This window comes from Hyla sarda, chromosome 5 (genome assembly GCF_029499605.1).
Source record: "Hyla sarda isolate aHylSar1 chromosome 5, aHylSar1.hap1, whole genome shotgun sequence".
NCBI lineage: Eukaryota > Metazoa > Chordata > Amphibia > Anura > Hylidae > Hyla > Hyla sarda.
In genome coordinates this window covers 25,024,481-25,049,621 of record NC_079193.1, presented here as the reverse complement: position 1 = coordinate 25,049,621, position 25,141 = coordinate 25,024,481, and the positions used below count along the sequence as shown (strand labels likewise).

Sequence of the window (25,141 nt, the reverse complement as noted above, 5' to 3'; positions counted from 1 at the left end):
GAGGTTTGCTACAGTGTGTCACCCCAGTAGTAAGGAGATTACATGAGGATGAGGTTTGTTACAGTGTGTCACCCCAGTAGTAAGGTGATTACATGAGGAGGAGGTTTGTTACCGTGTGTCACCCCAGTAGTAATGAGATTACATGAGGATGAGGTTTGTTACAGTGTGTCACCCCAGTAGTAAGGTGATTACATGAGGAGGGGGTTTGTTACAGTGTGTCATCCCAGTAGTAAGGTGATTACATGAGGAGGAGGTTTGTTACAGTGTGTCACCCCAGTAGTAAGGAGATTACATGAGGAGGGGGTTTGTTACAGTGTGTCACCCCAGTAGTAAGGAGATTACATGAGGATGAGGTTTGTTACAGTGTGTCACCCCAGTAGTAAGGTGATTACATGAGGAGGAGGTTTGTTACAGTGTGTCACCCCAGTAGTAAGGAGATTACATGAGGAGGAGGCTTGTTACAGTGTGTCACCCCAGTAGTAAGGAGATTACATGAGGTGGGGGTTTGTTACAGTGTGTCACCCCAGTAGTAAGATTACATGAGGATGAGGTTTGTTACAGTGTGTCACCCCAGTAGTAAGGAGATTACATGAGGATGAGGTTTGTTACAGTGTGTCACCCCAGTAGTAAGGAGATTACATGAGGAGGAGGCTTGTTAAAGTGTGTCACCCCAGTAGTAAGGTGACTAAATGAGGAGGAGGTTTGTTACAGTGTGTCACCCCAGTAGTAAGGAGATTACATGAGGAGGAGGTTTGTTACAGTGTGTCACCCCAGTAGTAAGGAGATTACATGAGGAGGGGGTTTGTTACAGTGTGTCACCCCAGTAGTAAGGAGATTACATGAGGAGGGGGTTTGTTACAGTGTGTCACCCCAGTAGTAAGGAGATTACATGAGGAGGAGGTTTGTTACAGTGTGTCACCCCAGTAGTAAGGAGATTACATGAGGAGGCAGTTTGTTACAGTGTGTCACCCCAGTAGTAAGGATATTACATGAGGAGGAGGTTTGTTACAGCGTGTCACCCCAGTTGTAAGATGATTGCATGAGGAGGAGGTTTGTTACAGTGTGTCACCCTAGTAGTAAGGAGATTACATAATGAGGAGGTTTGTTACAGTGTGTAACCCCAGTAGTAAGGAGATTACATGAGGATGAGGTTTGTTACAGTGTGTCACCCCAATAGTAAGGGGATTACATGAGGAGGAGGCTTGTTACAGTGTGTCACCCCAGTAGTAAGGAGATTACATGAGGAGGAGGTTCTTTACAGTGTGTCACCCCAGTAGTAAGGAGATTACATGAGGAGGTGGTTTGTTACAGTGTGTCACCCCAGTAGTAAGGAGATTACATGAGGAGGAGATTTGTTACAGTGTTTCACCTTAGTAGTAAGGAGATTACATGATAAGGACGATTGTTACAGTGTGTCACCCCAGTAGTAAGGAGATTACATGAGGAGGAGGTTTGTTGCAGTGTTTCACCTTAGTAGTAAGGATATTACATGATAAGGACGATTGTTACAGTGTGTCACCCCAGTAGTAAGGTGATTATATGGGGAGGAGGTTTGTTACAGTGTTACAGGATTCTGTTTACTGCCTTACCCCTGGTTTAGTGACACCATTCCCGGTACTCAACGCTTGCTCTACCACAGTGGTCTCCAAACTATGGCCCTCCAGATGTTGCAAAACTACAACTCCCAGCATGACCGGACAGCCAACGGCTGTCCGGGTATGCTGAGAGTTGTAGTTTTGCAACATCTGAAGGGTCATAGTTTGGAGACCACTGCTCTACCAGCTTTCCCTTGCTTTAACCCTTGGTAGATATCCTTCAACAACCCAACACAGACGGCGCACACAGCTTCATCAGTCTGGTTGCTATTTATGCGTTGAGTAAGTCTATGGTGGAGAAGTCATGTGTGTAGTTCAGGACTTACGTTACACGTTCTATGTGGTTACGACTTGGATTTGAAGTGAGACGCAATGACTAAGAATTGCTGAAGGAGATGATACATCTCTGACCATTGGTAATTTCCAGGTTAGTCATTGTAGAAATGGTATGACCCATTTCTGATTAAAGGGGTACTCCGGTGGAAAACTTTTTTATCAACTGGTGCCAGAAAGTTAAACAGATTTGTAAATTACTTCTATTAAACAATCTTAATCCTTCCAGTACTTATTAGCTGCTGAAGACTACAGAGGAAATTCTTTTCTTTTTGGAACACAGAGCTCTCTGCTGACATCACCACCACAGTGCTCTCTGCTGACATCTCTGTCTATTTTAGGAACTGTCCCAAGCAGCATATGTTTTCTATGGGGATTTTCTCCTGCTCTGGACAGTTCTTAAAATGGACATAGATGTCAGCAGAGAGCACTGTGGTCGTGATGTCAGCAGAGAGCTCTGTGCTCCAAAAAGAAAATAATTTCCTCTGTAGTATTCACCAGCTAATAACTACTGGAAGGATAAAAAATTTTTTTAATAGAAGTAATTTACAAATCTGTTTAACTTTCTGGCATCAGTTGATTTAAAAAAAAAAAAAGTTTTCCACCAGAGTACCCCTTAAAATTCTATTGTCCTAACCAGAAGCAACCGTATTAAAAATTACTATTATATTCTGGGCTACATAGAAATTACAGTAACAGGACAGAGTTCGGGTCAAAGGGGTATTCCAGGAAAAAAACTTTTTTTTATATATATCAATTGGCTCCAGAAAGTTAAACAGATTTGTAAATTACTTCGATTAAAAAATCTTAATCCTTTCAGTACTTATGAGCTTCTGAAGTTAAGGTTGTTCTTTTCTGTCTAAGTGCTCTCTGATGACACCTGTCTCTGGAACCGCCCAGTTTAGAAGAGGTTTGCTATGGGGATTTGCTTCTAAACTGGGCGGTTCCCGAGACATGTGTAATCAGAGAGCACTTAGACAGAAAAGAACAACCTTAACTTCAGAAGCTCATAAGTACTGAAAGGATTAAGATTTTTTGATAGAAATAATTTACAAATCTGTTTAACTTTCTGGAGCCTGTTGATATATAAAAAAAAGTTTTTTCCTGGATAACCCCTTTAATTCTGCTTTGTAAAGACATGACACAATATTACGAGGATACGAGGATTGTCTCATCACAGACACCCACTTCTAATATAGGAACTAGCGCTGTGACCGGCTGGTGGCCGTCTGTCTGTCTGTCTGATTTACCTATAGCGGACACTACAGGGGAAATGTGGGATCACATGAGGGCATTCAAAAGACCACCATAGTGAAACGGGCTCCTTGTAAACAATGTATATGTCCTACTTAGCTAAATGGAAAAGGATAGGCTCCAGTTAGCAGCTGCTATTGTGGGGAATCCATAGGCAGCCCCAGGTAATGCATTTAAAGGGGTACTCTGGTGTGAAAAAAAAAATTTAAATCAACTGGTGCCAGAAAGTTAAACAGATTTGCAAATTACTTTTATTTAAAAATCTTAATCCTTCCAGTACTTATCAGCTGGAAGTTGTTTCCTTTTTTAATTTATTTTCTGTCTGACCACAGTGCTCTCTGCTGACACCTCTGGCCATGTCAGGAACTGTCCAGAGCAGGATAGGTTTGTTATGGGGATTTTCTCCAACTCTGGACCATTCCTGACATGGACAGAGGTGTCATCAGAGAGCACTGTGGTCAGACAGAAAATAAATTCAAAAAGAAAAGAACTTCCTGTGGAGCATACAGCAGCTGATAAGTACTAGAAGGATAAAGATTTTTAAATAGAAGTAATTTAGAAATCTGTTTAACTTTCTGGCACCAGTTGATTTAAAAATAAAATGTTTTCCACCTGAGTATCCCTTTAAATTATGGGGATGGGGGAGTTGCAATACCAGACACAGCCTATGGACAGATATGGCGCTGTTTAGAGAAAAAATTCAGACCCAATTTTCAAATCCTAAACAATCTCCTCTTAAAGGGCTCGTTCACACAAGTGGATTAATTTGCTGCTGCAGAACCTTATAATACACACCTCACCTGATGCAGAACCTTATAATACACACCTCACCTGATGCAGAACCTTATAATACACACCTCAGCTGCTGCAGAACCTTATAATACACACCTCAGCTGCTGCAGAACCTTATAATACACACCTCAGCTGCTGCAGAACCTTATAATACACATCTCAGCTGCTGCAGAACCTTATAATACACATCTCAGCTGCTGCAGAACCTTATAATACACATCTCAGCTGCTGCAGAACCTTATAATATACACCTCAGCTGCTGCAGAACCTTATAATACACACCTCAGCTGCTGCAGAACCTTATAATACACATCTCAGCTGCTGCAGAACCTTATAATACACATGTAAGCTGCCGAACCTTATAATACACACCTCAGCTGCTGCAGAAACTTATAATACACATCTCAGCTGCTGCAGAACCTTATAATACACACCTCACCTGCTGTAGAACCTTATAATACACACCTCAGCTGCTGCAGAACCTTATAATACACACCTCACCTGCTGCAGAACCGTATAATACACATCTCACCTAATGCAGAACCGTATAATACACATCTCACCTGATGCAGAACCTGATAATACACATCTCAGCTGCTGCAGAACCTTATAATACACATCTCAGCTGCTGCAGAACCTTATAATACACACCTTAGCTATTGCAGAGCATTATAATACACACCTCAGCTGCTGCATAACCTTATAATACACATCTCAGCTGCTGCAGAACCTTATAATACACATCTCAGCTGCTGCAGAACCTTATAATACACACCTTAGCTATTGCAGAGCATTATAATACACACCTCACCTGATGCAGAACCTTATAATACACATCTCAGCTGCTGCAGAACCTTATAATACACATCTCAGCTGCTGCAGAACCGTATAATACACACCTCAGCTGCTGCAGAACCTTATAATACACATCTCAGCTGCTGCAGAACCTTATAATACACACCTCAGCTGCTGCAGAACCTTATAATACACATCTCAGCTGCTGCAGAACCTTATAATACACACCTCACCTGCTGCAGAACCTTATAATACACACCTCAGCTGCTGCAGAACCTTATAATACACACCTCAGCTGCTGCAGAACCTTATAATACACACCTCATCTGCTGCAGAACCTTATAATACACACCTCAGCTGCTGCAGAACCTTATAATACACACCTCAGCTGCTGCAGAACCTTATAATACACATCTCAGCTGCTGCCGAACCTTATAATACACATCTCAGCTGCTGCAGAACCTTATAATATACACCTCAGCTGCTGCAGAACCTTATAATACACATCTCAGCTGCTGCAGAACCTTATAATACACACCTCACCTGCTGTAGAACCTTATAATACACACCTCACCTGCTGCAGAACCTTATAATACACATCTCAGCTGCTGCAGAACCTTACAATACACACCTCACCTGCTGCAGAACCTTATAATACACACCTCAGCTGCTGCAGAACCTTATAATACACACCTCACCTGCTGCAGAACCGTATAATACACATCTCAGCTGCTGCAGAACCTTATAATACACATCTCAGCTGCTGCAGAACCTTATAATACACACCTCATCTGCTGCAGAACCTTATAATACACACCTCAGCTGCTGCAGAACCATATAATACACATCTCAGCTGCTGCTGAACCTTATAATACACACCTCAGCTGCTGCCGAACCTTATAATACACATCTCAGCTGCTGCAGAACCTTATAATACACACATCAGCTGCTGTAGAACCGTATAATACACATCTAACATGATGCAGAACCTGATAATACACATCTCAGCTGCTGCAGAACCTTATAATACACATCTCAGCTGCTGCAGAACCTTATAATACACACCTCAGCTGCTGCAGAACCTTATAATACACATCTAAGCTGCAGCAGAACCTTATAATACACACCTTAGCTATTGCAGAGCATTATAATACACATCTCAGCTGCTGCAGAACCTTATAATACACACATCAGCTGCTGCAGAACCTTATAATACACACCTCAGCTGCTGCAGAACCTTATAATACACACCTCAGCTGTTGCAGAACCTTATAACACACACCTCAGCTGCTGCAGAACCTTAAAACACACACCTCAGCTGTTGCAGAACCTTATAATACACACCTCAGCTGCTGCATAACCTTATAATACACACCTCAGCTGCTGCAGAACATTATAATACACACCTCAGCTGCTGCAGAGCCTTATAATACACATCTCACCTGATGCAGAACCTTATAATACACACCTCAGCTGCTGCAGAACCTTATAATACACACCTCAGCTGCTGCAGAACCTTATAATACACACCTCACCTGCTGCAGAACCTTATAATACACACCTCAGCTGCTGCAGAACCTTATAATACACACCTCAGCTGCTGTAAAACCTTATAATACACACCTCAGCTGTTGCAGAACCTTATAATACACACCTCAGCTGCTGCAGAACCTTATAATACACACCTCAGCTGCTGTAAAACCTTATAATACACACCTCAGCTGTTGCAGAACCTTATAACACACACCCCAGCTGCTGCAGAACCTTATAATACACACCCCAGCTGCTGCAGAACCTTATAACACACATCTCAGCTGCTGCAGAACCTTGTAACACACACCCCAGCTGCTGCAGAACCTGTGAACAGTGCACAGGTCCAGTGTGGCAGAATATCATAATCTACGTCTAGATGTGACAGATCATCGTTGGTGCACAGTAAGTGCTCCCTTATCCTTCATAAAGAGGTTCTGCGGCAGCAGAGGTATTCCCTCTACTATAAATCATAATTAATATTACCGGTCCCCATGGAGTTCAGTGATGTATAAAATACTCAGCCTCAATCATTCTAAAGTGTTTTCTTTAATAATTAACAGATAGCCCATATATCCAATAAAATACCGAATAATACAAACGAGGGTAACGATAGAGTTTTAAAAAGCCGAAATCCTCTTGTTCCAACCTTGTTGCCATGGAGACAGCGTCCTATACATATACATACATGAATATAGAAGACATACCACTGACGTGAGGGCCATCTGGAAGCTGTAGATCCTCGCAAGGCCAAAGTCTGCTAACTTTATCTGTCCATTGCTAGTGACCAGAATGTTCTGAGGTTTAAGGTCTCGATGTACTACTCTGTGCGAATGGAGAAAGTCCAATCCTTGAAGGAGCTGATGCATCATATCCTAAGAAAAAGAACAAAATAAGAGAAAGAACAATTCAGCTCAACCCTAAAGTACAAGAACACAATGGAAATGTACGATTGGCCCCAAGAGCAGATCCCGGGATGAACCACTTGTTTAGTTTCAAGATCTGTTTGGGTTGTCCTCCAGAGACCACCCCTTTATAGTTTCTTCAAGTAAAAATCTTTATAATGAGATGGAGAATGGTAAAACTTAAAGGGGTATTCCAGGAAAAAAATCTTTAAAAAAAAAAATTCTTAATCCTTTCAATAATTATCAGCTGCTGAAGTTGAGTTGTTGTTTTCTGTATGACAACAGTGCTCTCTGCTGACATCTCTGCTTGTCTCGGGAACTGCACAGAGTAGAAGAGGTTTGCTATGGGGATTTGCTTCTAAACTGGGCGGTTCCCGAGACACGTGTCATCAGAGAGCACTTAGACAGAAAAGAACAACTCAACTTCATCAGCTCATAAGTACTGAAAGGAGTAAGATTTTTTTTAATAGAAGTAATTTACAAATCTGTTTAACTTTCTGGAGCCAGTTGATATATATATAATAAAAAGTTTTTTCCTGGATAACCCCTTTAAAGGGGTACTCCGCTGCTCAGCGTTTGGAACAAACTGTTCTGAGCGCTGGAGCTCGTGACGTCATAGCCCCGCCCCCTCATGACATCACGCCCCACCCCCTCAATGCAAGTCTATAGTGCAGTTTCCCCTCTTTGCTTGTCACTTACATGCATGAAGTGAGGGAATGACAACATCCAGCCATCCACTCAGTCTCTGTCCAAATCCCTCTCTGAAAGCAGCCACCACCCTCCTGAGATACATAGACCATTTGGTTTCTGTCCTACACTGATAAATCATGCTATCTTTTGTGCTGAAAACTGAGAGGTATGTGCAGCCTCAGTCAATCAGACACTGAACCTCTCTCTGCTGCTCAGAGCAGGAAGGTGGGGGCTACTCTCAGAGAGTGAGCTTGCAGAGCAGAGATGCAATGATTGCTGGGAGATGCTGGATTGCTGGAATACCCCTTTAATTCCATAGTTCATTTCTCCTCTGGGGACACTGCAGAGCTGATCGCTGAGGGTCTAAGCAACAAAACTTTCAGTGATCAGTTCATTCTGATGGGATATTTCTAACACAGAGGGATTGTTGAATGGGAATTTGTCAGCTGTATTTGCCATAAAAGCTGCTCATACAGTTGCATAGCTATAAGGGTATCAGACTGTCTGACACTGGCAGTGTCTTTAATATATCAGCGAGGTGTCATGGAGGTGGGGCTGAGCTGCTTAAAGGGGTACTCCACCCCTAGACATCTTATACCCTATCCAAGGGGATTGCCCGCAATCTCTGTGCAGCACCCGGCATCACACCCCGCCCCCTCAATGCAAGTCTATGGGAGGGGTGTGGTGGCCCCCTCCCGTAGACTTGCATTGAGGAGGCATGGCGTGATGTCACGAGGGGCGTGGCGGTGATGTCATGATCACGGCCGCCTGCTCCAAGCGTTCGGAACAAAATCTTCCGACCGCTGGGGCAGAGGAGTACCCCTTTAAGTGTCAAGCCTGGCATGCCTTCTTGTTTGACTTCACCTTCTTGCCCCTCCTTGCCCAACATACAGAGCTCGACTTACAATTAAGAAGGGGCTGGGACATAAGGGTGAGTGAGGAGGCGTGCCAGGATGTGGAACTTGAGCAGCATGGCACCACCTCCTTGACACTTGGTTATTCAGCATGGACACAGGTTCAAGAGATGTATTATCCTTGTTACATTTTTACAAAGGGACCCCTGTAATTTTTCGGAGTGTGTCTGTCTGATGGGATCCCCAGGAATCAGCTGCTAAACTGGCAGCAAGAGTTAGATTTCCCTGCAGCGCCACCGCAGGAGAAATGAAGCATCACTGCAAACTGAAATCAATGAGTCGTATCTGTAATGAACAAACAGGGTAGGTCCTTCAGAGATGGAGACATTTCTTACACCCCTCTATGGACTAAGAAATCTGTAACAAGGTATTCCAACATGTCTTATTTCTAAACAACATAATTGTTGTCTAAACAACAAATAAATAAAAATAAATAAAAAGCAGTCTCTACTTCAGTCGTAAAAATGTTCGGTATATTTCCAAGTGTAAAGAGTTTTATAGTAGGACAGATTTTTGAGTCTCAAAAACGTACAAACTTGAAAATGGGCCGAGCGAAGTGACTAGGAAGGAGATTAATTAAAGGGGAACTCCCATTTCTCTTATGTCACGGCCACAGTGCTCTCTGCTGACCTCTGCTGTCCATTTTAGGAACTGTCCAGAGCAGCATATGTTTGCTATGGGAATTTTTGTCCTGCTCTGGACAGTTCCTAAAATGGACAGCAGAGGTCATCAGAGAGCACCGTGATCGTGACATGAGAGAAATCCAAAAAGATAAACATTTCCTCTGTAGTATACAGCCCCTAAAAAGTACTGGAAGGATTACGATTTTTTTAATAGAAGTAATTTACACATCTGTTTAACTTTCTGGCACCAGTTGATCTAAAAAAAAAAGGTTTTCCACGGGAGTACCCCTTTAAGCTCCGTAGTAGATTTTTTTGGGGGTAAAAAAGCTGCACATACTTGCGCACGTGCGACTTTTCCTTACATGCTATGACTAGAGATGAGCGAACTTACAGTAAATTCGATTCATCACGAACTTCTCGGCTTGGCAGTTGATGGCTTTTCCTGCATAAATTAGTTCAGCTTTCCGGTGCTCCGGTGGGCTGGAAAAGGTGGATACAGTCCTAGGAGACTCTTTCCTAGGGCTGTATCCACCTTTTCCAGCCCACCGGAGCACCTGAAGGCTGAACTAATTTACGCAGGAAAAGTCATCAACTGCCGAGCCGAGAAGTTCGTGACGAATCGAATTTACTGTAAGTTCGCTCATCTGTAGCCATGACTTTTCGATTTTTGCTTATTCCAAAACAAATTTCTGAAATCTGCTCACGTAGTAATTTATTTTTTTTACTCCGCAGGGGTCATGTATTTATCAAATGCGATAGTCGCTATTTATAAAGAAAAAAAGTCGCATCTCCATTTAAAAGTCCCATATGTATTCCAGGTCCAACCTGGCTTACAGAAAGTGCAAACGTCTGCAGAAAAGGACATTAACACCAACTTTAACAACTGTTCTTGTTATGATCACCATGAAACAAAGCTATTGCATTAATGTTAATTATAGAAAAAATTACTTACCGTATATAACTAATAACTTAATTTTAAGGTTGAAAATACACACTGCACACCTTGTTAATTTTAGGACACGTACATGCTGGTGTACCCACCTAATTTAAAAATTAATGTTGTGTTAAAATAGAATAAGGCACAAAGTAATTGTGTAAGAATTTTTACAGACTACGTAAATAACCCATATGTGCCACTAAAATTTTTCCTTAAAAAAAAAAAGAAACATCCATAGTAATACAGCTTCACGCACATTTTGGGGTGGGTAATGTACCGAGCCGTTTTTTTTGTGTGACTTCACTATTGTTTATGTGCCTGTTGGTGCTGCGCTGTCTTCCTTCCTCACGTAAACTCTGGCCGCAACGTCACAGAATGCGGGCTCAAAATTAAACAAAAAATCCTCCAGAGTACGGATATTCATGGTGCGGCATAGTATGTTTTTAATATTTTTTGGGTGGATGGGTTGTGTGGATGGGTTGTTGCGGGATAGTTGGAGTGCAGCTATTTAGTGCCAGTTAGGGTGTTGTCCAAAGAGGTACGCCCCCCCCTCCCCGTCACTTTCTAGCAACGCTACTGGTAATAAAGGGTAAAGATAAAGAATTTCGGCTATTAACATAAGGGAAAACTTTTCTGCTTTAAAAAAACGCTTTTGTAAGTTGGTTTCCCGGGTTTTGCTTACATGTGATTTATTTATCAAGGTCGTGCGACTATTTGATAAATAGGTCACATGTAAGCAAAAGTAAGTTTAAAAAATTGTCATATAAAAGCCATACGTTTGAAAAGAATGATAAATCTCCTTCTAGTAGACTATATAGGGTTAATCAAAGACATCGAACAGGACATGTATACGCTGCGGTATACTTCGGCATACTGTCCTGCCGGTATTTTGACATATTTCCCTGAATGTAGGCTACTTATCTGATGTGAATAAAGCCTAAGCCAGTTTGCCTTTATAAAATTTTCCCAAGTAGTACAGACAGAATAGTAGCGGCCCTCATAGCTTGTACGTCCATATTTCTTTATTGGAAAACCATCCAACAACTGGTAATAGGTAATGTGAAGTGATGTCCAGCTCACTCCCCCAAGCCCTGTAGCGCTTCGGACTGGCGTGGGCAGCACCTGAATTTGAAGGCTGAAGAACAAGCAAAATGTCCAGCACAGGTGAGTATGGAACGATGCTTCGGGCTTGATGTCAGGCCTGACATCAAGGCCGAAACGCGTCACCGTTGTCCGAGTCTTCCATGTACCTGAAGTTTTTATCTGAATAAAGAAGCATCGTTCCATACTCACCTGCGCTGGACATTTTGCTTGTTCTTCAGTCAACACCCTCTGCAATTTCCTGGACAGTACCCCTGCAGTCCCCAGTAAAGGATCGTATCGACCCCACCAAGAAGCGGCAGCCGACACTCCCCCTCGATGTGTCTCTGTGGGAGAGCCGGAGATAGCCAAATGCTGTATCTCCGGCTCTCCCATAGAGATACATGGAGGGGGCGTTTCAGCTGCCGCTGGGGTCAATATGCCCCATTTCTGGGGACTACCAGGGTGTCGGGCAGAAGATCGCGGGGGGGTCCCAGAGGCTGTATAGGGGATCCTTTGTATAGGGAATAAGTGTTCCTGCACTGGAATAATCCTTTAACACCTGGTTCAGTTGTTAGGTGAATCCACAAATCGGTGAATCTGCCACTCATACAGTTATAGTTCCAAGGTAGACAAGTGGCATAGAACGAATAGTAGTGGCACTCAGATCTAGTAAGAACAGTCCATGTTTCTTTAGTGGAAAACCATCAAACAACTGGTAATGCATGAAGGGAGCGGACAGAAAGGACAACGACTGTTTCGCAGCTCTCTGCTGCTTCGACTGGTCCCTTCGACTGGTCCCTAGCGGACAGAAAGGACAACGACCGTTTCGCAGCTCTCTGCTGCTTCGACTGGTCCCGTAGGGACCCGTCGAAGCAGCAGAGAGCTGTGAAACGGTCGTTGTCCTTTCTGTTTGCTCCCTTCATGCATTACCAGTTGTTTGATGGTTTTCCCACTAAAGAAACATGGACTGTTCATACTAGATCTGAGTGCCGCTACTATTCGCTCTATACTACTTGTGTACCTTGGAACTATAACTATAACTGTATGAGTGGCAAATTCACCGATTTGTGGATTCACCTAACAACTGAACCAGGTGTTAAAGGAGTATTCCAGTGCAGGAACACTTGTTCCCTATACAAAGGATCCCCTATACAACCGCTGGGACCCTTCCACGATCTCCTGTATGACACCCTGGTAGTCCCCAGAAACGGGGCGTGTTGACCCCAGCGGCGGCTGAAATGCCCCCTCCATATATCTCTATGGGAGAGCCGGAGATACAGCGTTCGGCTATCTCCGGCTCTCCCACAGAGATACATGAAGGGGGCGTGTCGGCTGCCGCTTCCTGGGGGGGTCAACAAGATCCCTTTCTGGGGACTGCCGGGGTACTGTCCAGGAAATTGCAGAGGATCCAGCTTATCCCCTATACAAAGGAGTGTTCCTGCACTGGGGCAATCCTTTAGGAGCAGTGAGGAGTAATTTTTTGTCCCAACGGGAAAACCCCATTAAACTTTAAAGACAAATCCCATGGCTTCACAAGCTGGCATTACATAACTGGTAGAGTAGACTTCACTGCCGACCTCCCCCTCCAGTCCGACAGTTATATAGACGATGTATTTCAGTTAATACTATTAAAGATAAGAAAATGACAAGCGCGTTTCAGATGTTGGGGTCAACCACATCACAGGGCTTCAATGAATGAACTGCAGCTCCAGGAAATGGGATATCACTTCTCTAACTGGTAAGTCTGAGGGACTTCAATGTGACAGATGTTGATAAGCGAAGCTGCGGGCAGGCAGGAAAGGTACGTTACAGCATGGGGCTGGGATCTTTGGCTCCCCTTTCCTGCAGCTGTGACTGGATAGAAGAGAATTGTCTCCACTCATCTAACCTCAGAGATAACATTTGGAAGAACCCAAGTAACTATTTTTTTCTTCTTCTTCTCTTTAACGGTCATTTCCTCTCTGGTGTAACTTGTATGACAGCATGTGACAAGCCGAAATTAATGGGGACACTGCTGGCCTGTGCCAATAACCCTGAATAGCTCTGACACTGCATGCGGGATGCCTGCTTGGCCACCCAGCCAAGACCTCACATGAAACGTGGCCAGGGGCCCACAGCGCTATTCATTGACAAGCCAGCTGGTTGTTGATTAAAGAGATAAAACAATGCCTCGCAGTCACAGAGGGAAAGGTTAAGCAACTACTCCGAAGCAAAGTTGTTTTAACCCCTTTGTAGTTTCTGAATACCCCCAATAGCATCCAAAACCTACTTGATAAACACATAAGACCAAAGAGGAGATGTCTGAACTTGCAGATTATATAAGTGATGTCAGTGCAGTTATAGCCATTGATGTACCCACATAATGTCTGAATAATACTGCCGAAGCATAGCTGCTATCATTACCACTATAGACCATATAAGTGATTACAGTGCAATTATCTCAATGATGTCCCTCATAAAGCCTAAATAATACTGCCACACCATAACTATCATTACCACTACAGACCATATAAGTGATTATGGTGCAGTTACATCCAGTGTCGTCTTTTCTGATCGGAGTCGTTGACTTTTCTTTTTCTTCCCAATCTGGCCCAGAACATCATTACTTCTCTGATTGCCCATGTTCTCTTTCCTTTTCTATTCTATTCAGCCCAGACAAATACGAATATGTCTCCTGATGACTGTCAACTATACTTAGACATCTGTGGCCCCTCACTTCTGCAACCCTCCCCTACCTAGTAACACAACCTCCATTTTTTACACTGCCATCCTGCTGCTATAACTAATACTGCACCTGCAGCTCCCCCATCTGCACCCATTACCACACCTACAGTGCTGCCCAATACCTCAAAATACTATACCTCAGGGTTAATAGAGCCTGACAATGGGGATAAAGATCACAGTGAGGGCAGATAGTACCTACAAAATCTTGGCCACTAACTATATCAATGCAATCTGCAATTCACTGCCTGTTGTTAGGGGAATTCTGTCTCCAGTATGGACCTAGCATAACAAAACACAGGAAGTTGGGTGGGACTTGGCCAATGCTATGAGGAGGAGAGAGAGACTGTTTTCCTGCAAGCCGTGTCTATTCTCAGGGGATCTGCACTGTCCATGCAAGGTAAATCAATGCATCCCTCTCATCTCAGGAGCAGTTCAGGCCTTAGTGTAACGTCTAGCTTACTGCACTGCTGTTTTTTGTACACAGTGCTGCCTCCTGTATCTTCTCTTCCCTCCTCTTTAGTATGCAGGCTTGTCTTCAGCAGCAGCTCAGTACTTAATGTAGCCCCTTCCTTGTTGTGCTGTGATTGTACATGCAAATAAGGGATAAAAGGGGTGCTCCACTGGCCAGTGTTTTCCGGCTGCGTTCGGAGCATTTAGTTCCGAACGCTGTGCGCGTGCAGCGGGGGTCGGCAACCACGCCCCCTCCCATAGACTTGCACTGAGGTAGCGTGGCCTGACATCACGAGGGGGCGTGGCTGACCCCCATAGCGTGCGCACAGCGTTCAAGACTAAATGTTACGAAAGCAGCCGGAACACTGGCCAGTGGAGTACCCCTTTAAGTAACTTTGTGTGTGTGTGCTACTGGGAAACAGCAAAGCTTAGGTCCAGCCACTAAAATGAAAAATATGAGAAACAGCTGTACACCATGGAGGGCGCTATCATGGGCTCAATAACTGCAGGGGAAACCCAAAAATTTCCATGTCTTCCGCTGATCCTTTGGTCCCTTAGATCAGTATTCCTATGGCCCTCCAGCTCATAATGGGAGTTGTAGTGTTGCAACAGCTGGAGAGAGACAGGCTGGGAACCACTATCCTAAGCCCTGTCCCTTTAAGGTGTAGTTTACAGGGCAGTCCTGCAAAAATTGGGATCATTGGCACGCACCATTACTACCCATGTCTCCCCCTGTCCAATACCTAATATATGGTTAAAAAAAACAAAGAAAAAAAAAGTTTACTAACTTTGTACAGAGCTGTACAAGATTTCTGTGCCCATGTCAGGACTTTAAAGCATGGTCTGCTATGCTTAAGTCACATAAACACATGAATATGTGCAGGAAATTGCCTGAATGTAGTCACTACTTAAAGCGTAGCTGTCAGATGCCACAAAAAAAAAAAAAAAAAACTGTTATATGTTACTCAGTACCTCATCATGATCATGTACAATTTTTAAGTCTCTATCGCCCATATTTCACTAAAAAATTACATATTACAGCCGCTCAATGTCTTTTCCATCTTGTCAAAGGTAGGGGGCGTGTCCATCTCTTGCCTGCAATGTGATGACTCCTCCCCCTCCCTCCCTCTGCCTACAGATTTTGCAAAACTGCAACTCCCAGCATGCCCAGACATCCTGTTTGGTAAAACTCTTTGATACAGCAGTGTTGCTGTAGGTTGTGTTTCTCCTGCAGCCTTGTCAATCAGAAGTATGGGGACACCTAGTGGTGGGATTTTTCTTTAATAAAATGTTATTTTTTTAAAAAATTTTTTTAAAGAAGTATATTAGAAAAACTATTGTTTTGCCAAGATGTACAACATATAAAAAGTTTTTATATCTGACAGCACCCATTTAAAGGGGTACTCCAGAGGAAAACTTTATTTCTTTTTTTTTTTTTTTAAATCAACTGGTGCCAGAAAGTTAAACAGATTTGTAAATGACTTCTATTAAAAAATCTTAATCCTTCCAGTACTTATTATTAGCTGCTGAATGCTTCATAGGAAATTCTTTTCTTTTTGGAACACAGAGTTCTCTGCTGACATAATGACCACAGTGCTCTCTGCTGACATCTCTGTCCATTTTTAGGAACTGTCCAGAGCAGCCTATTTTTGCTACGGGCATTTTCTCCTACTCTGGACAGTTCTTATAATAGACAGAGATGTCAGCAGAGAGCACTGTGGTCATGATGTTAGCAGAGAGCTCTGTGTTCCAAAAAGGAAAGAATTTCCTTCTTAGTATTCAGCAGCTAATAAGTACTGGAAGGATTAAGATTTTTTAATAGAGGTAATTTACAAATCTGTTTAACTTTCTCGTATGTGGCTGTAGGTCCAGCTCCCTTCCTCAAGCACCGTGCGCACGGACTGGCGTGGGCAGCGCCAAACAGGTACAAAATAGAAGAAGGATGTCCAGCGCAAGATAGGTCCAACGCTTTATCGCTTTATTGATTAAAACCCAGGAAACATGGATATAGCAGACACAGGTGACGCGTTTAGGCTCAAGGAATGAGCCTTAGTATGACTAAGGCTCATTCCTTGAGCCGAAACGCGTCACTTGTGTTTGCCATATCCATGTTTCCTGGGTTTTAATCAATAAAGCGATACGTTGGACCTATCTTGCGCTGGACATCCTTCTTCTATTTTGTTTAACTTTCTCGCACCAGTTGATAAAAAAAAAAAAAAAAAAGTTTTCCACCGGAGTACCCCTTTAACCATGGAAATAAGCACCGAAATGTAATGTCCCATTGACTTAGGGACCCTATAAAGGATCTGTTTACACTATTGAAATTCATCAAGAATTTCTCTCTCGTCACCAGCTGATAAAAAAAAAAAAGATTTCCACCGGAGTACCCCTTTAACTACTTCCGGGCGATTAAAGAATGGGGCCACACCTGTACGTGCACATATACGTGGGTATCTCGTTTTATAAGTGACTTGGAGGAATCCTTAGTAAATACACAGAAATAATGCAGGATCCTGCAGCAGCATTTATGTCATCAATATCCCAGAAGAGGGGTCTCATCCCACATAAAGCAGATGGCTCTGACCCATACGGGGTGCAATGAATGCCCATTTCGGGCCCACAGCTGCGCCCTCGCCCTGGTGAGCACGCAGTAATCTTACGCTGCCCTGGAATCCAGAACATCGTCCTTCATTGAGTTGCAATGAAAACTTAACCCTCTCAATACAAAGCCATACATTGTTTACTGGGGTAGTTTGAGGGCAGCGAGCGATACTTCAATGACCAGACTTGGCTGCCGTCCCAATTCCGGAAATCTCACATTAAAAAAACTTGTAATGGAGGCTATCATACTATCAGGAAGCATGACCAAAGCGGGCAGCTGATAAGAATACTGGCGATCTTATCCTAAGAGGAAGAAAGAACGAGAGCGATTACGTGGACGGCCTCAATGGGCTGAATTACATCATCTATATTAATGTACAGAGTGGACGGCCTCAATGGGCTGCGGACTTATTTAAAGGGGTACTCCGGTGGGAAACATTATTTATTTTAATTATTTTTTTTGTAAATCAACTGATGCCAGAAAGTTAAACAGATTTGTAAATGACTTATATTAAAAAAATCTTTACCCTTCCAGTACTTTATAGCAGCTGTACGCTACAGAGGAAATTCTTTTCTTTTTGGAATTTATTTTTTGCCTTGTCCACAGTGCTCTCTGCTGACGCCTGATGCCCGTATCAGGAACTGTCCAGAGCAGGAGAAAATTCCCCATAGAACCTTTGCTGCTCTGGACAGTTCCTGACACAGACAGAGGTGTCAGCAGAGAGCACTGTGGACAAGACAAAAAAGATAAAGTCAAAATGAAAAGAATTTCCTCTGAGGCATACAGCCGCTAAAAAGTACTGGAAGGGTAAAGATTTTTTTTAATAGAAGTCATTTACCAATCTGTTTAACTTTCTGGCACCAGTTGATTTAAAAAATAAAAAAAAAAGGTTTTCCACCGGAGTACTCCTTTAATCTATATCAGTGTTTCCCAACCAGGGTGCCTCCAGCTGTTGCAAAACTACAACTCCCAGCATGCCCGGACAGCCAACGGCTGGCCGGGCATGCTGGGAGTTGTAGTTTTGCAACATCTTGAGGTCCACAGGTTGAAGACCACTGATGTAGGCAGTGTTCCCCCACACTAGAGCTTCTGTATTTGGCTCACAAATCCCTCTGTTCTGCTGCTCACTCATTCTGTCATCCAATTATCAAGAAAGGGCGTGTCCAAGGCAAGCACTGAGCCCACCCTCACTCACCATGCATTCACTTCTTTCCTGAGTCTGCTGTGCTGTGCTGGGTCTTTTCATCCAATCACTGCAGGCTGCTCTGTAACACAGGGGCGCAGGCGTGACGTCACACGGGGGCGCAGGCGTGACGTCACACGCAATCCGCCCTGTGATCGCCCGTAATCAGACCCGGAACGAACACGCTTCGGGGACTGATTACAAACGGGGTGCCGCGTGCAAGATCCCGGGGGTCCCCAGCGGCGGGACTACCGCGGTCAGGCATCTTATCCCCTATCCTTTGGACAGGGGATAAGATGTCTAAGCACCGGAGTACCCCTTTAACACCCATTAGTGGGTGGTCCGTATAATACAGGAAAAGATGGGTCCTCAATAGCGAGACAACACAATACATTTTCCTCCCAAGACACACGAGGAGGCTACTACAATTACAACAAAGAACCCCTAAAATAATTCCATGAAATCCTCCAGTATCATATGTCTATAATAGAATAAAAAGTCTCTTTTATTACTTTTTATTGACATTCAGAATATAAGAAAAATTATTGTGATTTAGTGAGTAGAAAAACTATAGATTAAAACTACAGTCTCAATTGGTCTCTTATTTGTATTCCTGGTCTAATTCAGTAGAAGAGCAGGTTGTTTTACAATACACTTAATGGAACCACCATTCATATCATCCACTAATGAAGGGATTATGACCAATAGAAAACACTTAAAGGGGTACTCCAGTGGAATTTTTTTTTTTTTTTTTTAAATCAACTGGTGCCAGAAAGTTAAACAGATTTGTAAATTGCTTCTATTAAAAAATCTTTACCCTTCCAGTACTTAATAGCAGCTGTATGCTACAGGGGAAATTCTTTTCTTTTTGAATTTCTTTTTTGTCTTGTCCACAGTGCTCTCTGCTGACATCTCTGTCCAAGTCAGGAACTGTCCAGAGCAGGAGAAAATCCCCATAGCAAACCTATGCTGCTCTGGACAGTTCCTGACACGGACAGAGGTGTCAGCAGAGAGCACTGTGGAAAAGACAAAAAAAGAAATTCAAAAAGAAAAGAATTTCCCTTGTAGCATACAGCAGCTAATATGTACTGGAAGGGTAAAGATTTTTTTAATCTGTATTTCTAATCCTGGAGAACCCCTTTAAAGGGGTTGTTCCTGGGAGCAGAAAAGGCGAAACCTTTTCTCGCTTCCTGGTATTCCATTTCCGTCCTGCCGTGACTAGAGGAGACAGATACCATATCGCGATCATTGCATGCATTTGGTGCAGATTTGCTACTGCAGAAATACTCTACCGTGCATGGAATGGAATATTCTGTGCAGAAAAATCTGAAGCAAAACACCACAAAAAACGTGCCCTGGCATTTTTGTGGTGTTTTGCTTCAAAAATAGTGGGTTTTGGTCTTAGCGTTTTTTTTCTTTGGTGTTTTTCCATGTGATTTTCTCATGACAAGCCATGTGATTCTTTCATCATGTGACTCAAAGATTTTTTTGGGGGGGGAATAGCAGAAAAAATGCTAATGCTAAACCTGCATGGTTATTTTGCCTTCCATAGACTTCTATGGGAGAAAAACCCAAAAATGCATTAGAAGAAAAAAAAAAAAAGGAAACGAAAATAAAGTAAAATAAAATAAAGTGGCAAAGAAGGCAAGTGGATTTGGCGTTTCATAATTCCCGATTGACTTTCAGCTAACACCTGGCTGCAGCGTTTTGGACATGAATGCGGCGCCTCGAAGAAGATTAAAAGAAAATACAGTGTGGACAAAAATAAAAAAAATAAAAAATGTTCACACAAATCCCATATGGTTCCCAGCACTTTATAGACAGCTGTAATGAGAGACGTAAATTGATGAGACTATGATTTAGGATTAAAAAAAAAATAAATAAAACGGTGAACAGATTTCTCTCATTCTGACAACTAATGGTGGCGGTATAGTTCCTGAAGGATATCATATGGCTATATGTAACCTTACCTTGGAAAGTGGTAAAATGCCCAGCTGTCACCTAAGAAATGGCCGATGTGAAAGTGCGGGATAATTTACAGGACACAATTACAGGGACCACATGATCTTTATCACCAGGAATTGTCTCTCTGAGAAGATTTAGCCCAGTGGTCTCCAACCTGCGGACCTCCAGATGTTGCAAAACTACAACTCCCAGCATGCCCGGACAGCCTTCGGCATACGATGAAATCGACATACGATGCTTTTTTATGTCGGGGCCATCGCATTAAGTGCTATCAGGCAGCGCCAAATGCTTAAGCTGCTGCCGGATAGCAGCTTAATGTTTCCCGTGTGGTGCGGTAAGTATTACTTACCCCTCCACGATGCTCCGGGGTGCCCTCCAGGTCCAGCGCTGGTCTTCCGGTGTCTTCTCGGCCCTCTCCGATGACGTCAATACGCTGCTGCGCACGTCATCCAATAGGAATGGCGTACTCGGCGGCGTAATGACGTCGCTACGCAGGCCCAGTAAGGCCTTGCGAAAGACAGAAGAGGACCGGAGAAGACAGAAGAGGACCAGAGAAGACAGAAGAGGACCGGAGAAGACAGACGAGGACCGGAGAAGACAGAAGAGGACCGGAGAAGACAGAAGAGGACCGGAGAAGACAGAAGAGGACCGGAGAAGACAGAAGAGGACCGGAGAAGACAGACGAGGACCGGAGAAGACAGAAGAGGACCGGAGAAGACAGCAGAGGACCGGAGAAGACAGAAGAGGACCAGAGAAGACAGAAGAGGACCGGAGAAGACAGACGAGGACCGGAGAAGACAGAAGAGGACCGGAGAAGACAGAAGAGGACCGGAGAAGACAGAAGAGGACCGGAGAAGACAGACGAGGACCGGAGAAGACAGAAGAGGACCGGAGAAGACAGCAGAGGACCGGAGAAGACAGAAGAGGACCGGAGAAGACAGACGAGGACCGGAGAAGACAGAAGAGGACCGGAGAAGACAGACGAGGACCGGAGAAGACAGAAGAGGACCGGAGAAGACAGCGGAGGACCGGAGAAGACAGAAGAGGACCGGAGAAGACAGCGGAGGACCGGAGAAGACAGAAGAGGACCGGAGAAGACAGAAGAGGACCGGAGAAGACAGCGGAGGACCGGAGAAGACAGACGAGAACCGGAGAAGACAGAAGAGGACCGGAGAAGACAGCAGAGGACCGGAGAAGACAGAAGAGGACCGGAGAAGACAGAAGAGGACCGGAGAAGACAGAAGAGGACCGGAGAAGACAGAAGAGGACCGGAGAAGACAGCAGAGGACCGGAGAAGACAGCAGAGGACCGGAGAAGACAGAAGAGGACCGGAGAAGACAGACGAGGACCGGAGAAGACAGAAGAGGACCGGAGAAGACAGACGAGGACCGGAGAAGACAGAAGAGGACCGGAGAAGACAGCGGAGGACCGGAGAAGACAGAAGAGGACCGGAGAAGACAGAAGAGGACCGGAGAAGACAGACGAGGACCGGAGAAGACAGAAGAGGACCGGAGAAGACAGCGGAGGACCGGAGAAGACAGAAGAGGACCGGAGAAGACAGAAGAGGACCGGAGAAGACAGCGGAGGACCGGAGAAGACAGACGAGAACCGGAGAAGACAGAAGAGGACCGGAGAAGACAGCAGAGGACCGGAGAAGACAGAAGAGGACCGGAGAAGACAGAAGAGGACCGGAGAAGACAGAAGAGGACCGGAGAAGACAGAAGAGGACCGGAGAAGACAGCAGAGGACCGGAGAAGACAACAGAGGACCGGAGAAGACAGAAGAGGACCGGAGAAGACAGACGAGGACCGGAGAAGACAGAAGAGGACCGGAGAAGACAGCGGAGGACCGGAGAAGACAGAAGAGGACCGGAGAAGACAGAAGAGGACCGGAGAAGACAGAAGAGGACCGGAGAAGACAGAAGAGGACCGGAGAAGACAGAAGAGGACCGGAAAAGACAGACGAGGACCGGAGAAGACAGAAGAGGACCGGAGAAGACAGCGGAGGACCGGAGAAGACAGAAGAGGACCGGAGAAGACAGAAGAGGACCGGAGAAGACAGCGGAGGACCGGAGAAGACAGACGAGAACCGGAGAAGACAGAAGAGGACCGGAGAAGACAGCAGAGGACCGGAGAAGACAGAAGAGGACCGGAGAAGACAGAAGAGGACCGGAGAAGACAGAAGAGGACCGGAGAAGACAGAAGAGGACCGGAGAAGACAGCAGAGGACCGGAGAAGACAGCAGAGGACCGGAGAAGACAGAAGAGGACCGGAGAAGACAGACGAGGACCGGAGAAGACAGAAGAGGACCGGAGAAGACAGACGAGGACCGGAGAAGACAGAAGAGGACCGGAGAAGACAGCGGAGGACCGGAGAAGACAGAAGAGGACCGGAGAAGACAGAAGAGGACCGGAGAAGACAGACGAGGACCGGAGAAGACAGAAGAGGACCGGAGAAGACAGCGGAGGACCGGAGAAGACAGAAGAGGACCGGAGAAGACAGAAGAGGACCGGAGAAGACAGCGGAGGACCGGAGAAGACAGACGAGAACCGGAGAAGACAGAAGAGGACCGGAGAAGACAGCAGAGGACCGGAGAAGACAGAAGAGGACCGGAGAAGACAGAAGAGGACCGGAGAAGACAGAAGAGGACCGGAGAAGACAGAAGAGGACCGGAGAAGACAGCAGAGGACCGGAGAAGACAACAGAGGACCGGAGAAGACAGAAGAGGACCGGAGAAGACAGACGAGGACCGGAGAAGACAGAAGAGGACCGGAGAAGACAGCGGAGGACCGGAGAAGACAGAAGAGGACCGGAGAAGACAGTGGAGGACCGGAGAAGACAGCGGAGAGCCCAGCGGAGGCCCGGGATCACCATCGGGAGCGGCGGGGACACCATCTCGAGCGGCGGGGACAGGTGAGTACAGCTTCCTATACTTTACATTGCACGAATCCCTCAACATACGATGGATTCTACAAACGATGGCTCGTTTGGAATTAATTACCATCGTATATTGAGGGACCACTGTATATGGAGGATGTAAAATATTTATTCAAGGTGTTGTCCAAAAATGAAGGCTGTTTTCAACTGTCTAATAAATTAACATACACTGCTCAAAAAAATAAAGGGAACACGTAACTCCGAGTCAATGACACTTCTGTGAAATCCCACTGTCCACTCAGGAAGCAACACTGATTGACAATCAATTTCACATGCTGTTGTGCAAATGGAACAGACAACAGGTGGAAATTATAGGCAATTAGCAAGACACCCCCCAATAAAGGAGTGGTTCTGCAGGTGGTGACCACAGACCACTTCTCGGTCCCTATGCTTCCAGGCTGATGTTTTGGTTACTTTTGAATGCTGGCGGTGCTTTCACTCTAGTGGTAGTATGAGACCGGGTCTACAACCCACACAAGTGGCTCAGGTAGTGCAGGAGACTATCCGCCACCTCATCAGGAGCATGCCCAGGTGTTTATAGAGGGAGGTCATACGGGCACGTGGAGGCCACACACACTACTGAGCCTCATTGTGACTTGTTTTAAGGACATTACATAAAGTTGGATCAGCCTGTAGTGTGGTTTTCCACTGTGATTTTGAGTGTGACTCCATATCCAGACCTCCATGGGTTGATACATTTGATTTCCATTGATAATTTTTGTGTGATTTTATTGTCAGCACATTCAACTATATAAAGACGAAAGTATTTCTTACGATTAGTTCATTCATTCAGATCTAGGATGTGTTATCTTAGTGTTCCCTTTATTTTTTTGAGCAGTGTATAAAGGCACATACATTTATTTATTAATTATAATATAATATTACATAATATATTATATTATAATAATAATAATATTAATTTATTCCTAACTTTTTGTGGTCTTTCAAGCTTTCCTGTTTCTGAGTACGAGACACTCTAGCTAGGAATTTAGCCACTTCTATCTCCCAATATGTAGGAGGGGTTATTGTTAAGAAGGTGTAGTGGGAAGGAGATGGTAAGGAGAGTTGGTTGAATTCCCGGCTACAGTGTCCTGTACACAGGAACAGAAAATTACAGAATGTGCCGAATGAGCAGAATGAAGGGTGCCAGAAGAGTCCGCAGAAAAGATGGTAACAAGAGGGGCAGTTAGAAGGAGGGTGTCAGCAGCCACAGGAGGTGCAGCAGGTGAGAGGGTGACAGGAGGTGCAGCAGTTGAGAGGGTGACAGGAGGTGCAGCAGGTGAGAGGGTGACAGGAGGTGCAGCAGGTGAGAGGGTGACAGGAGGTGCAGCAGGTGAGAGGGTGACAGGAGGTGCAGAAGGTAAGAGGGTGACAGGGGGTGCCACCAGAGAAGAGTGCCCTGCACTGCCACCAACAAACAGGTTGGTGCCGGGGGGTGCTGTGAAGTGTGTATTTTAAGAGTGGGGAGCACTATACATTCAGTGGGGCTGAGTTATTATATGTGCCACCTGAGCAGGAGCAGGCTGTAAGGCGGGGACTGAATGTACAGTGCTCCCCACTCTTAAAATACACACTTCACAGCGCCCCCCAGCACCAACCTGGTTGGTGGTGGCAGTGCAGGGCGCTCTTTTCTGGTGGCCTTCTGGTGGTCTCCCTCCTAATAACACCTTCTCCTGCAGGTTGGGGGGCAAACAGCCTTGTGCATTCAGAAGGCAGCACAGGAGCCTCTAAATGAGAGAATGTGCGGGAGGTGGTACCACTGGTCACCACAATGGGCAGCACAGAGCAGCTTCCCTCTTGGCACAGGTGGCTTAGCAATAGATTTAAAGG

The 25,141-nt window shown here is 44.8% G+C and overlaps 1 protein-coding gene across 2 annotated transcripts in view; it reads right to left on the bottom strand.

The window, feature by feature from the left end:
* CDK6 (cyclin dependent kinase 6) overlaps window positions 1–25,141 on the bottom strand; it is a 170,562-nt gene that overhangs the window by 62,917 nt on the left and 82,504 nt on the right. For both annotated transcript variants that reach the window (XM_056519030.1, XM_056519029.1), the window contains exon 4: window positions 7,007–7,174. In XM_056519030.1, the coding sequence (XP_056375005.1) occupies window positions 7,007–7,174 (168 nt within the window). The remainder of the gene's footprint in view (window positions 1–7,006; window positions 7,175–25,141) is intronic.